Source organism: Protobothrops mucrosquamatus, unplaced genomic scaffold, assembly GCF_001527695.2.
Source record: "Protobothrops mucrosquamatus isolate PMUCROS unplaced genomic scaffold, P.Mucros_1.0 scaffold968, whole genome shotgun sequence".
Classification (NCBI taxonomy): domain Eukaryota; kingdom Metazoa; phylum Chordata; class Lepidosauria; order Squamata; family Viperidae; genus Protobothrops; species Protobothrops mucrosquamatus.
The window spans coordinates 167295-182215 of NW_015387211.1; the positions used below are offsets into that span (position 1 = coordinate 167295).

At 39.0% G+C, this 14921-nt stretch overlaps 1 protein-coding gene across 1 annotated transcript in view; it reads left to right on the forward strand.

Annotated features, from left to right (window-relative positions):
* Positions 1-201: 201 nt before the first annotated feature.
* The window catches only part of LOC107290781 (dual specificity protein phosphatase 8), a gene marked incomplete at its 3' end in the record, with an annotated part of 21115 nt that continues 6395 nt past the window's right edge, over positions 202-14921 (forward strand). The window contains exon 1 of the mRNA XM_015819696.1: positions 202-432. Coding sequence (XP_015675182.1) covers positions 202-432 — 231 coding nt within the window. The remainder of the gene's footprint in view (positions 433-14921) is intronic.

Genomic DNA, 14921 nt, shown 5'->3' on the forward strand with positions numbered 1-14921 from the left:
TTCTCTTTCTCTCTGCGCTTCCTAACAGGTTTGGCACAATGACTTGTCATACAGGGCCTTAGCAGCGTGGCAAAAGTTGGCTGTTTTTAAGTTGCCTTCCCCCTTCCCCCTCTTCCTTCACGTCTGGAATATCTGAGCTGGCTTCGCCTCCCTGGGTGTTCCTTTCCTGCTGCCACTTGCTGCGGAAGGGACCAGTCTACCATGGCCGGGGACAAACTTCCACACAAAGTGATGGATCCCAAGAAGCTTGCCAGTCTCTTGAGAAGTGGGACCGAAGGAATGTTGGTCATTGACAGCCGCTCCTTTGTGGAGTACAACTCCTGGCATGTTCTCAACTCTGTCAACATCTGCTGTTCCAAGTTGGTCAAAAGAAGGCTTCAGCAAGACAAGGTATCCATCACAGAGCTCATCCAGCCAGCCTCCAGTATAAAGGTACTTAACCATGGTCCTTAGTTATCAACCAAATTCAAATCGTAGTGTGACTCAGTGTTCCTCTCATAAGTCCTAATTTTAAAGAACACACCATACTGTGTGTAGCAATGCAGTAAGGTAGGTTAGGGTTTATTTATTTTTTAAAAACTCGCAAGGTCGAAATTTCAAATGCCAGTCCTGTGTAGGAGTTCAGAAATAATTTTACAGCCCTTTCCTTTTATGCAGTTTTGTATTTATCTCCTCCTGTGGAGATTTTTTCATATCTGATTGTAGCTAGAATTGCTGCATGATAGAAAGCAGAGGTGGGATATCTCTGGATCTAACTTCTTAAGTTTCCTGTTTATTGATAATGCTGGTTGGGGTTCAGCGATATGTAGAGTACTGCAATATCCACATTTTTGTTATTTTTTTTATAAAGAATAAGAACTCCAAAGAACTCCATGTGATGTGTAATACCATCTTAAACCAAAACATGGACAGAAGAAAGCCGAACGTTATCTAATGTTAGTATAGCATGGGTGCTGGGTAAAATGTACTGTTTCCTTTGGGAAGGAGGGTCTATTGAAGAATCTGGAGTTTTGGTTTTACGAACTCACAGATTACATGAACTTGCACTTTTCTATCCCTGTTTAGGGCCAGTGTTTTATTTCTTCCCTTCTGATTTATCTATTATTTCTCTTATTCCTGGGACTTGTCACACAGATGTTATAATATGGAGACTGTGTATTGTATCTTTATGGCTAGTTTGATTTGTGTGATGTCATTATTGAGAACAAACGAAGCCAATTCAAAATGAGCTTTCTTTTATGATATCAGAAAATCCCTCTACATAAAAAAACAACAAGAATGAATGGGCAGAGGGTTTGTGGAAGGGGAATGATCCTTACTCAAAAATATAATTAATACAAAATGTACATTTTTAAAATGAGCCTGTCAACCAAGACAATAAAGAAAGCCACTAAAGTTTGTCTGATAATTTTTTCAAGCAGGAGTATAATTCAAAAAATACAGAACTGAAGAATTAAAAGGTTAACTACTGTGCTTTAGTTATGTTGGTAGAAAGTAGCTTATATGATTTAAATGTTCAGAGGAATATGCCTGGTTAAGAAAGCATCCATACAGCTTTAACACAGAAATCTTGCATCACCAACTATTTGGAGGTGATAACAAGTAAAAACATGGCAAAAATCCAGTAAATTCTACTTGGATAGTCAAAAAAATGTTGACAGTCTTTCAACAGAAGCTACTTAGCTGACCTAGGCTATGAATCAGTTCCTGTATGGATAGACAATTGATTAAAACAGGAAGGAAAGGACAGAAGAAATTCTATGGGAGCTATTCAACATCCCATTCAATAATTTACAGCAGCACTAATGTTATATAGTTGTTTTACGTAATCTGCACTTCAGAATGAAATTGAATTGAATCACTGCTTATAGGATAGGCTGAAAAAGGAAGCATTAGTGGATTTAACATCTCTCTCTCTCTCTCTCTCCCTCCCTCCTTCTCTCTCCCCTCTCCCTCTCCCTCTCCCTCCCTCCCTCCCTCCCTCCCTCCCTCCCTCTCTCTCTCTCTCTCTCTCTCTCTCTCTCTCTCTCCCCAGTATCTCTCATAGTATAATGCTCCAAATTATATGTACCCAAAAATACTGTATATAAGAACAAATTTATTGTTAACTTTAGTCACTTGTTCAGAATTCAAAACATACATTTAAGAATTAGGAATGATTATATCAGGCATTACACAATGCTTTCATTGATAATATTAGTTTTCTTCCACATTCCCCACATTCCCACATCCCTGGAAACCAATATCCTTGTTTAGCTATGAATGGAAAAATAATGGGAAGATTAGAATAAATTATCTGAAACGGAATTAGCTGGTTAAGATATGTAAAATATGTAAAATGCTTTGTGGAATTTCCATTGCAGTTCTACCTAAGGCTAATTCTGCTTCTCTCTGAACTCCTGGCCAGATGCATATATTCTGTTCTCAAGAATTTCAGGTTAACAGAGGTATAATCCTTTGAAGTAGGATTTATGTCAGTGAAAATTACTGCAGGCAGAGCAAACTTTGTGCTGAAAGAGGAAGAGCGTGGGCAATCCTTTTACCTTTCTAAGGGCAGCCTTGGATGTCCATGGATGTCAGAAAAGTTGTATATGTTCATTTAGCTGAGAAAGTGCTGAGTTCTACTTTTCTGAAATTGGAGAGGTTACTAATAAAGGAGAATATTTGTAGCTCAAGGTTGAAATGAGGGGTCCTTGGTGCTCTCTCAAGCTTGGTTATTTTCTTGCGGGTGTTTCATTACCCGAACTAGGTAACATCATCGGTTCTAGTGCTAACGTCACTAGCACTGATGATGTTACCTAGTTTGGGTAATGAAACGTCTACAAGAAAACAACCAAGCTCAGAGAACACCAAAGACCCCTCAGAGTGACTACTGTAATGGATTTGAGAGTCTGCAGGATGGAGGTAACTGTAAATATTCCAAAGCAGTATAAAGCCGCTACTCTCTGCCAGTGAAAGTCAGGGGTAGGGCTCAAGATGGGACAGAAAATTTGAAGGTAGTCCTCAACGTAACAACCATTCATTTAGCAACTATTCAAAGTTGCAACACCACTGAAGAAAGGGGCTGATGACCAGTCTTTGCAATTACAACAGTTGTAGCTTTCCCATAGTTGTTTGATCAAAATTCGGGTGCTCGGCAGCTGGCATGTATTTACCATGATTGCAGCATCCCAGGGCCACGTAGCCACCATTTGTGACCTTTCTAATTGGCTTCTGATAAAGTTAATTGCGGAGTTAACAGATTTGCTTAATGGCCACCTGATTCACTTTAACAGTTGCAGTAATTCATTGAACAACCTTGGTTAAAGAAGGTATCATAAAATTGGATGTGACTCAATAATTACCTTGCTTAGTAATGGAAATTCTGGTTCCAGTTGTGGCCATATGTTGAGGACTACCTGTAGCAAGGACTGTAGCAATAGATTTCCTATTTGGGCCTTGGACTCAGATCTTTTCAAGAAGAAGAACTGGAATCTGTAGGTAAAGCTGATAGAGGAAGTACAGGCAGAAGCATCAGGAATGTTTTATCTCCTTTCAGTTGCTTCTGTGCTTACTTGGATAGCTGGCTGAGGAATTCTGGGAACTGAAGTCCACACATCTTAAACTTGCTAAGGTTGAGAAAAAATGGCAGTTTTTACCCATGTTCACATTTAATGTCCTTCTGAGGTTTTTTTTTTTTTTAGTGGTTAATGTAGTGGTTAATGATTGCTCGAATTTGCATATAGAGGCCTCGTAACTTAGTTTAGCTCTCTTATTTCTGAAATACATACTTTGTCTTTTTTACTATTTTTAAAATCCTTTATTTATTGTTATTTTAGTATGGGACTTACCCAAGCACCATGCATTGTTTGGGCCTTGTTTTCTGAATAAAAGGGGGAGACTGGAGCAGCTTGTTTAAAAACGTAGTCCTGGAGAAGGGGATTTCCCCTTCTGTTTACCCAGATTCCAGAATATTGTCAGAAAAGGGGAGGGATATCTTCTCACACCAGAACAGGTGGCAGCTGCTTAGCTTATCCTGAGTGGAATTCTTCCAACTGAGGTTGGAAGCTATACCAGATACCCGGAGGGAGATATCTGTCAGGCTTGTGTTATATGATTAGTACAGCCACCCTTGCTAAAACTACTAATGGCAATTCAGAATTTTCTATGAAATGATGAATGCAGATCTGTCATTTGATTTATTTGGCTATTCTCTCTGTCTGGCCTTTTAGGACTCCCCACTAGCTTCTGCTCATATCTTTTTAAACATTTTTCCCAGTCTTATTATCCTGCCCTACTCTCTTGTTTGACAGATGGCACAGGTCCAGTTCACCTAAGACATTTCTACCATAGTACTTCCAAAGCAAGCAGGTTGAGTCTCTTAGGTTTAGCAATCTCAGACTTCCAGGGTCTTGAAATGAATTGTAACTGTCTAGAAATGCACTTTAATTTCTATGCTCCTCTTTTAGATTGCAATTCACAACTAGGAACAAGGGAAGGGGTGATATTTCCCAGAAAACTATGTGGTCTAACAAGGGAACTCACAGAGGTTGAAGCTGCATGGTCATTCAAAGGGATCTAGAAAGACAGCCCCTATAGGTCAGTCGAATCAAAGTTGCATCGTCTTATAACATGAAGGGGCAGAATTTAAATCATTGATCTTTTGGACTACTGTATTTAAAAAATAATAATAGGCAGACTTCCTTTTCCCTTGTTTTAAATTAAATGCTGGAATGAAAAAGATGGTGGAAGTGGAGAGAGGGAAATAGGTTTATTTGTGAAAACCCCAACCTTGCTAGTACAAATTAATTTGGGGGCTAGAAACCTGGGGTTACTGTGTTGCTCAATTCTGTGTCTATGTTCCTTCATGGTTCTGGTGTAGGATAACCTCCACTTTCAGTCCAAAGTGAGAAGGATCCTTTGAAGCAGGCATACATTAGTTGGGTGTTCTTTTAGGAAGTTTTCTATTTTCCTAGTTCTGTAGGGGAACCTCATGATCCCAGGAAAATCTGCATTTGAAATATAAGTGTGGCAAGGTGCTTTGAAGTAGGCAGAGATATATCCTTGGTGCTTCCTTGCCTCCAAAGACATATTTCCCTGTGTGAACCCAAGACGTTTTGTAAGGCTTTGTGAACACAGGCATGGCATGTGTGCTCAGGCCTACTTCAAGTCGACTTTTTTGGTTTGGATCAGAAGTGTAGCATTTATTAGGCTGCTTTTAGCTCTTTTAAATAGATCTCTGTTCCAGTAGTTTCTACAGTTCTGAAATTTCCATAGCTCTGTTCTATAGTGAAATTATGCTTGGTTGTCTATTTTTCATAACATGGTTGGTTACATGGTAGAAGAAAAAGAATGGGACGTGGTTTTAAAAGAAGTCAAGGGGTGGTGTGAGGAAGGTTGTGTTTCAAGGAAATTTCAGCCTGGAATTTCTTTCCAAATAAGCGCAGCACACACTTGGCAGTAGATCCCATTCAGTTCAGTTGAATTTCATCAAAAGGTAAGCCTGTAATGGACTAGAGGCTTAATTATCACTCCTTGGTACCACATGTTCTCATTTGCTTTAACCACAGTTCAATTTGAAGCACTTAAGCAGGTTCCTACCATGTTATCCAGATGCCAGGAAAAAGCTTCATCTTTTCCTTGTCTCTATATCAGAAAACACCTTTATGAGGCATGCTTTTCTTTTTCTTTCTTTTTTAGTACTTAGCTTTTAAATTTTTGTCTGTGCCCTTCCCAGTCTAAATTAGCAAAGAGCAAGGTGCTTATTAGCAAAAAGCAAGGTCTACTTAGTAGACCTGGCTTTTCTTTAGAAGAAGACAGCTACTTTTTAAAATTCAGCAGCCATCGTTTTCCAGCAGTTGCATTGTTTTTTAGCATTTCTTCTTCCTTTCCCTCCCCCAATTTTTATTATTTTGTAGCAAAGGAGGGTAATTCAAGCGAATAATCAAATGCTGGGCCCAGCTGGAACCATCTGTAGGGTCTTCGTCTTCCCCTCCCCCTAAATGTATGCATATGGTTTATTGAATTTGGCTAGCACTGACATCACCCTTGCCTGAATCTTTGTGTGTGAGGAAAAATATCCTTTGCCTTCTGTCTATTATAATCATTCAATTATTCTTGAATGTTTTTCTTTAGCCACTGATAACACTGGAGAACAGAGGAACACAATGCATTTTTAGTGATCTCTCTGGGCGAGCATGTATATGTCAGTGTTGAATTCTCAGAGAGGTTTTTGGCCTAGAGCCCTTTATTAATGTTTTCCAAATAGAAAGTAGCTGGATAAATTTGTGGTAAAGTCAGGGAATCATGAAATAGGTAAGAAGCCACTTCTAAATGGACATTGCTGAGTCATCCTGAAAAACATTTTTTTCCTTCCTTCCTTTCTCCCTCCCTCCCTCCCTCCCTCCCTCCCTCCCTCCTGTAATATTCTGGATATAACATTGGGCTTTAGATAAATAAATGGGAGAGCTGTGCAGCGCTCCAGTTCTGAAATGAAAGAGCACATATGGGCACACCTGCTGCACCTGGCAAATTATTAAAGACACTTTTGTCTTTTCCTGGGATTGTATGATTATATTTGAGTTAAAAATACTTTTGTGCTAAAGTCTTACTGTACTGTTGATAGTACATGATAAAGGGTGTTACAAATCATTGGATACAAAAATATAAGAAAAAAATGTTTTGTGGTAGGTGTTCTCAGATTTTGGTTTCCAGAGTGAACAATCCATCAGTCTAAAAAAATGATGACTGGAGTCCTTGGTGCTCTCTGAGTTTGGTTGTTTGCTTGCAGGTGTTTCATTGGCCAACCAGTAACATCACCATTACTCAACTAGTAATTTCATCAGCATTGATGATTTTATTTATTTGTTCATTTATTATCTTTCTTATTTAAATTTATTTAATATATCGCCCATCTCACTATTGATGATATCTAGTTGGGTAATGAAGTATCTGCAACAAAGCCACAACAAAGCCACAACAAAGCTCAGATGTCATTAAGGAGTCCACAGTTCAATTCTGAGCTACATATATTCTCTTCTATGGGAAATGATGTACATATCTGGGCTCATATCTTGCTAGTTATGCATGTCAGATATTAATAGATTCTCCTTCAAGTCAAACTTAAGTCTGGATCACTGCGTACACACATCCCAGTAACATTCTTGGCAGCATTGTAACTTTTTTTTTAGGGGGAGTGTAACTTTTTTTTTTTTTTTTTGCAACTGCCTGGACAATTCTTTGCAAGATTTTGAGAGTGGTTTGCTATTCTGCTTTGTAGGGCTGAGAGAGAGTGACTTGCCCAAGATGTAATTTACTTCTCTTTGTACCTAAGGTAGGACAAACTCATGGGCTCTTCGTTTCTGGCCTGGTGCTTTCACCACTACACAAACTGGCTTTCAGGTTTTCTATTGGCATTTTCTTTTGTGACTTCAAGCTGAGTCTAAAGCCCAATCTCTCCCCTATCTATTAATCAGGTCCAAAGCTGCTTAACTTCTGAATCCAGGTAAAGATGGTCTGTTCTGCCACATGCTGAGACCCAGTTGGTGATACTTGTGTCAAAAAGGAATCTTAATGATCCCTTTTCTCTTAGGATGGTTTTTTTTTTTGTTCTACCATGTCTTTTCATTTTAACTTCCAGCTGCTTTTGAGCCCCATATGGCTTTTTAATCATTTAATTGATACTCCTGTTTTGTACATTTTAAAATTCTACCCTACACAAAATAGAGTGAAACAAGAAAAAGCCCATAAAAATCTCTAAAGATAATGAATATGAATATGAATATCATGTTGTGCAGTTAAATAATTAACACTCAAGCCAGTTGAATAGGGAATTAAGCATACAAGCAAATATATTTCTAAATAGTCTCCCAGCAGGTTCTTCAAAATATTGCACAATTGATAGAAAATGGGTGTCCTTCCAAGCTTACAGTGCCTATTTCTTTCAAATGATAAAAGAACTTAATATTTATTCCTATTGCTAATTTCCATACTTGCTTTCTGAGATTCCCTTTATATCTCTGTAGATATTAGTAGGCAAGATTGAAAAATCAGATTTATGAAGGAGATGCTAAACCAGGAGATTTATTTATTTATTACTTTTTATTTCTCTCCCTACTCCCGCCTCCATCTACCCTCAGGTTTCATATTACCTTTTTTAAGGTGAAAACTGTTCATTGCTTCCTATGAAGAGACCAATGATCAGATTATTGGATATTCTATTGAAGTGATTAGAAATTTATGACAAAATAGATTGACACCCCACCTTCTTTGTGGCAGCCCCTTAGATATTGGAACATTGCTATCATGTCACTCCTAGTCCTTCTTTTCATTAAATTAGACAAACCCAATTCCTGCAACCGGTCTTCATATGTTTTAGCCTCCAGTGCCCTAATCATCTTCATTGCTCTCTGCACTCTTTTTAGAGTTTCAACATCTTTTTTACATCGTGGTGACCAAAACTGGTTGCAGAATTCCAAGTGTGGCCTTACCAAGGCGTTATAAAGTGGTATTAACACTTCACGTGATCTTGATTCTATCCCTCTGTTAATGCAGCCTAGCACTGCGTTGGCCTTTTTGGCAGCTGTAGCACACTGCTGGCTCATATTTAAATGATTGTCCACTAGGACTCCGAGGTCCCTCTCACAGTTACTACTATTGAGCAAGGTACCACCTATTCTGTACCTGTGCATTTGGTTTTTCTTGCCTAAATGTAGAATCTTACTTTTCTCATTATTGAATTTCATTGTGTTAGATAGGGCCCAATGGCATAATTTATCTGCAAAAATAAACTAGGTTCTCTAATCCAGAAACTATTGCAGTTTTGAGATTTGAACCCCAGACATTCAAATCCATGTATCTCATCATCTCTCTTGAAAAGTTAAATATGAGCAATAAAATATTTCTGCAATGAGTTCATTTCTGGATTCTCTAATTTTATCACTCCATCCCACATGTTTTGAAGATGATCTGTATTGCAGGTCAGTCACAGCATGACTCTGTGCTCTATTTATATAGTGCTTCCCAATCTGTGGTCTCTACAGGTATTAGAAATCACTCCTCATGCAGCCGTCAAAATAAAAATAATTTCAAAGATGCCCCAAATGTTAGGAAATTGCTAACTCTCACAGTATTTTCAATTTGTTTTGAAAGATGGTTTCTCAAGATTTTGGCTATTTACATTTTGGATGTTACCTACGATGATTCCTAATAGTTTTCAGTCCTAATGTAAAGATACATACAAAGGAAAAGTTACGAATTAGATAAGTACAAGCAAACAAGAAAGCCTGCAATCAGTTCTGCCTCTGATCTCTTTTAAGGAAGAGAATTCTGTGGGCAATCTCACACCCAGAATTGTAAACACAGAGATCCATGTCTACTCAGCATCAATAAGATTAGTAAGCTTGATGGTCTATCTGTTAGTAAATGTATTGTAACATATTCATGAGAAAATGAAAAAGATCCATCTGAGGACAGTGAACCAAAAGAGATCCAGGAACAGGAGTTAATGCATGCTGTATAAAGATTTACTTTTTAAAGCACTTACTATACAGCTGCTAGCCAAGATTATGTACAGCTGTTTATGTATTGTAGGAGAAAAAGTTGATTTGCGTGCAGTGTTCTAAGTCATACAAGGAGTTCAGAGATAGACCACGCTCTTTTCTTTAGATATCCTCAAGTGTAGAGAAAGCTAAGGGACCATGGAAGTTAAGGATTGACTAATCCTCAGATTGTTAATGACATTTGATGGTATTGGTATTTCACAAGAGATAGTATTATTTTACTTTAATAAATATGTTGTGGGGACAAAATAAAAAGAAGCAGTAAACTTTTTTCCAAGTATTGTTTTCTGCATTCTGTTTTACCTTTATGGTAGGGTTTTCCAGAATCTTTGGATTGGAGGCACTTTAGGAATTTTCAGGGTGTTGTTGTTATTCCCACAGAAAGATATATCTTACAGTAGATGTGATAAGTTGCAAAATAGGGTATTGCTCTTTGTTATCCTCCTCTAGTTATTAGGACATTCTTTATTACTTCAGCTACCTGGCCCAGGTAGATACACTTCTGAGCAAAATACTAGGCTGTCGTCACCCATCCCCAGGGCTTTTTTTTCTCATAGACCGCCCAGAACAGAGTTCCGGCACCTTTTTTGGATGGAACCTTGTAGGGTAGGCAAGGCGGGTTGTATGACATGTGTGAGTTCCGGCACCTTTTTTTTTTTTTTTTTAGAAAATAAGCACTGCCCATCCCATTTATTTTATAAAAATATCTTGAAGAATTATATCCAGACAAATTCTTCCAGATTAGAGGGTAAGCGTTGTTTTTGTGGACAGATATTACCAATTCTATTTTTAATAGATTTATTGTTCTGTGTTGTTGAATTTTACAGTCCAAGATAAGTACTATTAAAATGGAGCCTGCATTTCATTTTGCTACTGAATTTCAATGGTGCGATCTTTCCTGGAAGCAACAAGAATGGGGGTTGGGAAGATTGCATACGGGTCATAGATTGTCTGCCTGTTATAAATGAAGATGGTATGAGAGGCTTGTTTTGCTTTGTCAGCTGTCTCTGTTTTTTTAAATGTTAAAATGACTGAATAAAAAATAAAGTCGGTTTGGGCAGATAATTGGCAAGGGCGGAATTAAAATCAGGATGCCCATAGGCATCATGCTTCCCATATATATCGTAAGACATGTATCCATGGAACATAAATAGGCCTTCCTCTTCCTCTTCTCTTTATGCTGGACATCTTGGTTGAAGTACGAAAGGAGTAATTAAGTCATTTCTCTGTATGCTGGTGAGAGGGGAGAGTCTTCATGAGATAGTTCAAGAAGCATATTTGTTGGAATCATGAGCCTTGGGTATTCAAAAATCTGGTGGTCTCTCCAGATTTTGCTCAAGTTGAGCTCTATCTCTTTTAAATTACCTTGGCTTGTAATTACCTCGAATTGTAGTTGTGCATCGCATAGAAGTAAATTAACGGTGTGTGTTGGATTCCACATCAGCCATGACTTTGACATTGTCTGTTGCATTCCCATCAACACTTGCATCTTGCTGCACATGGAAGGCAATATGTCTTCAATCGTACATATGAAAATATTCTTCCTACGGATTGTCCCCTGGGATGCATGACTACCTTTAGAGATAGCTTCATTTGGATGATGTTGGTAGGAGGCCTTCGGTAAGGTCAGTGCCATCTGAAAGCATTGATGGGGACATGTCACTTCATTGAGATTCCAGCTTTCTTGTTATACAACTTCATTATATTGTATAGCCATATACAATTGGCCTTCATTGTTGGGACTATTTAGCAAACAACCCAAATACATTGAAAATAAGGGTGGAGCTTTTCTTTTGTCACCAGTGATGCTTCTTCAGCTTCTCTTGGAAGGAGAAAGAACATGTGAAGGGCACTAGCAAAGTAATTCAGTCTTGTGTTGTTACATGAAGCCTTCTAGTTATAATAGGGGAGGGGTTAGAGGTGAGTGGAACTGTTGCTGAATAGCAGATGGCAGGAAGGGTGACATCATAGGCACAATTGTCCTACCCCATTATTCTTCCTGACAGGCCCCTACCCTCCTTTATTGTTTCCTGTGGACATAATTGGAAGCTTGGTAAGGGGAAAGAAAAGCTTGCCAGAATTCCTAAAAAAAAGTCCTCCCTTTTGAGTAAATTGTTACTTAGTAGTCATCAGATTCAGATTATTTCTAGAGCAGTATAGTAGATAATGATCAGAAAGAAGCAAGCCCGCCTTCTGACTTGTGATTTAAGAGAACGGCACTTAAAGAAAAGGGAGAGGGGAGAGGAGAAGAATTTATGCACGCTCTGTAAAATGAGAAACGGGAAGAAGCTTGTATAAATGGTTTTTGCATATAGTTACCATTCTAGAGCAGGTGTTCACTGGGGACTTATAGGAGACTGGAAAACTGCTTCTGCTTTTCAGCCATTGCATGGAAGTGCTATGGAAAGTAACTCAGAAGGTGGGGTTGAAGCGTAACCTGTTTGCTGATGATATTCTATTCCACTTGGCATTGCAGTCTATCTGTCTAGAAGAGACCATGGAACCCAAACCTTTGGGTTTATTTATTTTTTGCCTGAGGTAGATGAAGACAAATAAATGGAGATTTAATCTCAGACAAGGTTGAAATTTCATAGATAAGGAGACTAAGTGTTCTTGATGGAGGTTTATCCCTAATTTTGAATAGTTTTTCATTCCTCCTGAAGACCTAAAAGGGCAGCTTGAGAGTCTGTTTGGACTCTGCACTATGTCTGCATTTCCTTGGCAGGCATTGATGATTGTGATAGCCAAGAGTCCTTTTTACCAGTTTATGCCAGATGCAGAATATCTGGAGAGGCTCCGCTGCTAAATACAGTCTTCATGGAGCTGCTTTTGAAGATGACTCATAAATTTCACTGAAGCAGAATAAAGCTTTTGATGATGGACTGATTTTGTGGCTCTATTCTACATAGTTGCATTGGTTCCCAGTGTGTTCCTCTGCCTTGTTTGAAGTGCTTGCATTTCTTAGACTGTTTGGAGCCAAGCAACTTGAAGAAAATTGTTTACCCAAGTCAACCTGCTCATGCTTTAAAATCTGTAACAGACGTTTTTCCATTTAGGGCTGCTTTTGGGGGGGGGGGCAGGGAGGGGAGTCAGTTTTTACTTCTATCAACTGCCTGGAAATCCCCTGCAGTTTTCTTGGCAAGATTTCAGAAGTGGTTTGCCATTGCCTCCTACCTAGAACTGAGAGAGAATGACTGACCTAAGGCTACCTGGATGACTTTGCGACTGAGGCAGGACTAGAACTCACAGTCTCCCAGTTTCTAGTCTGATGCCTTAACTTAACCACTATACAAAACTGGCACTCTCTTAACAGCTTGATTAAATAGGAGAGAAGAGAGAGAAAGAGAGACTTATAGAGTCCCACATTTTTGGAATGCCTTGCTGCTTATCTTTGCTGGACCCCATCTTTACTAGTGACCCCATCACTACAGTAAATTGCTGGACTTTTTCCCTCAGCAAATTTGTCCAGGGATTCGTTGGAACTGGTGCTTGTATTTTGTATAGTGTTTTGTACTGTCTTTATTTCTGGGTTTCATATTATTTCGTATTATTTGAGAGGCACAGTGGCTCAGCGGCTTAAAGAGGCTGAGATTATCGGCCGGAGAAGGTCAGCTTCCTGCATTCCAGCAGTTTGAGCCTTAGCACCACTGGATGGAGTGAGCTCCCGTCACTCGCCTCGGCTTCTGCCGATGTAGTAGTTCGAAAGCATGCAAATGCCAGTATATAAATAGGTACCACTCTGGTGGGACTAATGGTGGAAGCAAGAAACCAACTGGCGCCAGACCATTCTGAATGTGAGACAAAACCCGGTGGAGAAAAAAGCCCTGGATGACACTGACTCTCTTGCAGACATGTCAAATACTCGGCCCATGGACCAGATGCAGCCCGCACAGGCCATGCCTCCCCTGCCCCGCAAAGGCAACACAAATCCCGATACATGACAATACGGCCCACAATGCAATTGGGTTTGACACCCCTGCGCTTGCCGAACACCATTAGCTGCTTTGTACATGGAGCTAGTTCACCCCCTGTGGTGCAACCTGGATAGCACGCAAGCATGAACTGAATGAACTAGCAGTCTTAGGCAGCCAAACTACTACTCTGTGTTAACATTGTAGATTTCTGGCTTTCATGTACTAATGCCATATACTAATTAAATAACTAACTAACTAAATAAATACATGTTTTATTTCTTTTATTAGATGTCAGCTGCCCAAAGGGGAGATTAATTTACTTACCCATACATTAACTGACATACATATTTTACATAATGCAAACATTAAGGTGTAGCTCTTTAATTTGCAAATTTCTAACTCAGAGGTTTCCTCTGTTTTAATTGAAAAGCCCTTCTCTCTCCTCCCCTCTCCCCCTTTTCTCTTCTTGGCTGTTTGATGAGGAAAGCTGAGTTGATAAAATACTTGCTTCTCTCTGACTTTGGAATTGGCATTATAATGTTGCCAACAGTGAACCTTTGCATGGGACTAACTTAGGGAGTTTTCTGAATCTGGTATTCTTTCTCCTTGCTCTGGCTGCTTCTTCACTTAATCTTCCTTCCTGATTGGAGCCAGGGAGAAGAAAATATTCCCAGAAGAGAAGATAGTCTTTCTGCAAATTGTGGCAGATTGTACTAGGAGGAAAAAAGGCAAGCATTTTTAAAAAGAAAAAGAAAAGAATTCACAGGGGGCCCAGGCCTCCTAGTGGCTTGTTTAGGGATCTCCTTCATTATGCCCAGAGCCATAACCCTCTGAGGGCAGAGAGTAAGGAAGGTAGCCTTAATACAAGAACTGTTACATAGGGAAAAGGGGGTAAAACATTTTTAGGCACTAAGAAATGAGAGACTATTCAGAAGAAGCTTGGGCAGATAATAATAATAATAATAATAATAATAATAATAATAATAATAATAATAATAATAATAATAATAATAATAATAATAATAATAATAATAACAACAACAACAACAACAACAACAACAACAACAATAATAATAATAATAATAATAATAATAATAATAATAATAATAATAATAATAATAAAAATAAAAGTTGGAAGGGACCTTGGAGGTCATCTAGTCCAACCCCTTGCTCAGGCAGAAAACCCTATACCATTTCAGATAAATGGCTGTCCAGTTTCTTCTTAAAAACTTCCAGTGTTGGAGCATTCACCGCTTCTGGAGGCAGGTGGTTCCACTGGTTAATTGTTCTAACTGTCAGGAAGTTTCTCCTTAGTTCTAGGTTGCTTCTCTCCTTGATTAGTTTCCATCCGTTGCTTCTTGTCCTGCCTTCAGGCGCCTTGGAAAATAGCTTGACTCCCTCTTCTTTGTGGCAGCCCCTGAGATATTGGAACACTGCTATCATGTCCCCCCTCGTCCTTCTCTTCATT